The sequence below is a fragment of the Asparagus officinalis genome, chromosome 8 (assembly GCF_001876935.1).
Source record: "Asparagus officinalis chromosome 8, Aspof.V1, whole genome shotgun sequence".
Lineage (NCBI taxonomy): Eukaryota > Viridiplantae > Streptophyta > Magnoliopsida > Asparagales > Asparagaceae > Asparagus > Asparagus officinalis.
The window spans coordinates 126,718,046-126,720,977 of record NC_033801.1 but is presented as its reverse complement, the minus strand read 5'-3'; the positions used below and the strand labels follow the sequence as shown (position 1 = coordinate 126,720,977).

The window sequence follows — 2,932 nt, the reverse complement described above, 5'->3', positions numbered from 1 at the left end:
GAGTTGCAATTCAATCAATAAAATATTCTCAAACTCTCTCTGTGCCTTTGTTAAACTGAGTGATCTCAGTCTGTCTCCTGCGACAGAGTTTCATCACGTCTCTCCCTCTGTGCCTTTGTTAAACTGAGTTATCTCAGTTTGTTCCAGAGTGTTTTCCAGCTTCATCACGTGGTATTAGAGCCAGTATGCTGAAGCAGATGCCGTCGTCAAGCAAATCCCAGAGTGGGAGCGAGGAGCTCACTGACACAGTAACAGCAAGGGAGGGCTCGGTAACCCTCAAGTACCCAATGCTGTCGAAGTCGAATTACCCGGCGTGGGTAATAAAGATGAAGGCCAACATGCGCGCCCAAGGGGTTTAGGCGGCAATCGAGGCCACCGGCGATGCTGAATCGGTGGACGAGAAGAAGGATCAGATGGCGCTCGCCGTCATTTACCAGGCGATCCCGGAGGAGACAATGCTTCAAGTCGCGGGCAAGGAGACTGCCCGTGAGGTCTGGGAGGCACTCAGAACCATGCACGTTGGTGTGGAACGTGTGAAAGAAGTCAAACTCCAGGCACTTCGGTGGGAGTTTGAGAATCTGCGCATGGGCGATGCGCAGTCGGTGGATGAGTTCGCTACAAAACTCACTACCCTTGTGAACCAAATACGTTCTCTTGGGGAGACAATGGAGGAGAGCCATGTGGTGAAGAAACTTCTCCATTGTGTGCCACCAAAGTTCTTGCAGATCGCCGCGACTATGGAGCAGTTCGACGATCTCAAGACCATGCAGGTGGACGAGGTGATTGGTGCTCTAAAGGCACATGAGGAGCGCTACCGTGACTATGACGACTGGCACGAACAGGCGCTACTAATAAGAGGGGATCCTAAACCCGACGCAAAGTCATCACGGGGAAAGGAATTTCTTTCTCAAAACAACCGCGGGCATGGGCGTGGGTACTCACGCGGTCGTGGTCATGGCCGAGGTCGCGGCAATGGAGGTCGCGGCAGTAGCACCAGTACTCGCCGGGGAACAAACGGAGGTCATGAAGGAGGCCGAGACAAGAGCATGATCAAGTGCTTCAACTGCAACAACTTCGGGCACTATGCTTCGGAGTGTCGCAGTAAGCACCGAGACGAGGAGACCAATCTCACCCGTGTTCTAGATGAAGAGCCAGCACTACTCTTGTCCGAGTGCGCAGGGGGCGCGCGCAACACGGTGTTGTTGAATGAGAAGAATGTTATTCCGAAGCTGCAGACAGATGAGAAGGCACCGGTCGGGTCTGACGTGTGGTACCTGGACAATGGGGCCAGCAACCACATGACAGGCCAACGGTCTATGTTCAAGCACCTGGATGAGAGCATCCATGGGAAGGTGAAGTTTGGCGATGGCTCGACGGTGCAAATCAAAGGGAAGGGATCCATCCTATTTCTATGCAAGAATGGTGAACAACGACTACTGCGGGAGGTATATTTCATACCAAGTCTATGTAACAATATTATTAGTCTTGGTCAGCTCTCTAAAGATGGCAGTAGGACTGTTATGTGTGGATCATTTCTGTGTATATATGACAGGAATGGGAGATTGTTGATCAAAGTCAAGAGATCCCCCAACAGGCTTTACAAAGTTTTGTTGGAAACTTGTGAACCTGTTTGTTTGACGGCAAGCATGGAGGATCCAGCTTGGTTGTGGCATGCAAGGCTTGGGCACGTGAGCTTCCAGGCACTCAAGATGATGGGGGATCGAGTAATGGCACACGGCATCCCGAAGATCAATCATCCAATGCAGATTTGCGAGGGATGTCTTGTGGCAAAGCAAACGAGGAATGCCTTCCCCTCATAGGCGAACTTCAGAGCTAAACACCCACTACAGTTGGTACACGCCGATTTGTGTGGACCGATAATACCGGAGACACCCGTCGGCAACAAATACTTCCTCCTCCTTGTTGACGACTATAGCCGGATGATGTGGGTGTACATGATCAGGCTGAAGAGTGAAGCATTTGGGGCGTTTAAGAAGTTCAAGACATTGATCGAGAAGGAGGTTGAGCACAAGATAAAGGTGTTGAGAACTGATCGTGGTGGAGAGTTCTTGTCTCAACAGTTCACGACTTTGTGTGAAGAAGAAGGCATTCAGCGGCACTTGACAGCGCCATACACGCTACAACAAAATGGCATTGTTGAACGAAGAAATCGTACTGTCCTAAAAATGGCAAGGAGCTTACTGAAGAGCATGCGTATGCCTGCAAAGATGTGGGGGGAGGCGGTGAGGCATGCGGTCTACATACTCAATCGAGTACCGACGAAAGCCTTGGCTAGCACAACTCCCTATGAGGCATGGACGGGCAAGAAGCCTCATCTGGAGCACCTAAGGGTTTTTGGGTGCACTGCACATGTCAAGGTACCGAACGTACATACAAAGAAGCTCGACGACCGCAGCATTCCCATGGTGTACCTTGGAGTAGAAGCGGGAAACAAGGCGCACAGGATGTATGATCCCCGACACGACAAGATTCACGTGAGTCGTGATGTTGTCTTTGAGGAAGAAAGAAGCTGGGAATGGAGTGAAGCTGAGAAAAATGACCCACAGGCTTGGGTCACGTTCACCGTCGAGGAGCCCATTGATGGTGACAGAGCAGCAGTCAGTTACACGGAAGCTGGGGAGCAGGCGCCCTTTACACCTGGCGTTCCCACGGAGTCATTGACACAGGGTGCGACATCGTCATCATCTCCGAGTCCGCTAGCCGCGTCAGCTCCAGCCTCACCGTCAACTGTCCAGGGATCTCCAGGGAGTTCTGCTTCCTCGTCTACTGATGATTGGACTGAGAAATATCGTTCACTTACTGACATTTATGAAGAGACCCGTGACGATGAGCTATTGTTGCTAGCTGCCGAGGAGCCAGCAACCTATCGAGAAGCCGCAAATGTGAAAGAGTGGGAGGAAGCCATGAAGAG

General features: G+C 51.4%; 1 protein-coding gene across 1 annotated transcript; it reads left to right on the top strand.

Moving 5' to 3' along the window:
• LOC109821889 lies at positions 414-1,820 on the top strand. The gene has a single exon (XM_020388047.1). The coding sequence runs from the start codon at positions 414-416 to the stop codon at positions 1,818-1,820; it is 1,407 nt and encodes a 468-aa protein (XP_020243636.1).

Bases quoted from the DNA above. Each gene is read 5' to 3' on its own strand.
- LOC109821889 (XM_020388047.1), top strand. From the start codon at position 414: ATGGCGCTCGCCGTCATTTACCAGGCGATCCCGGAGGAGACAATGCTT.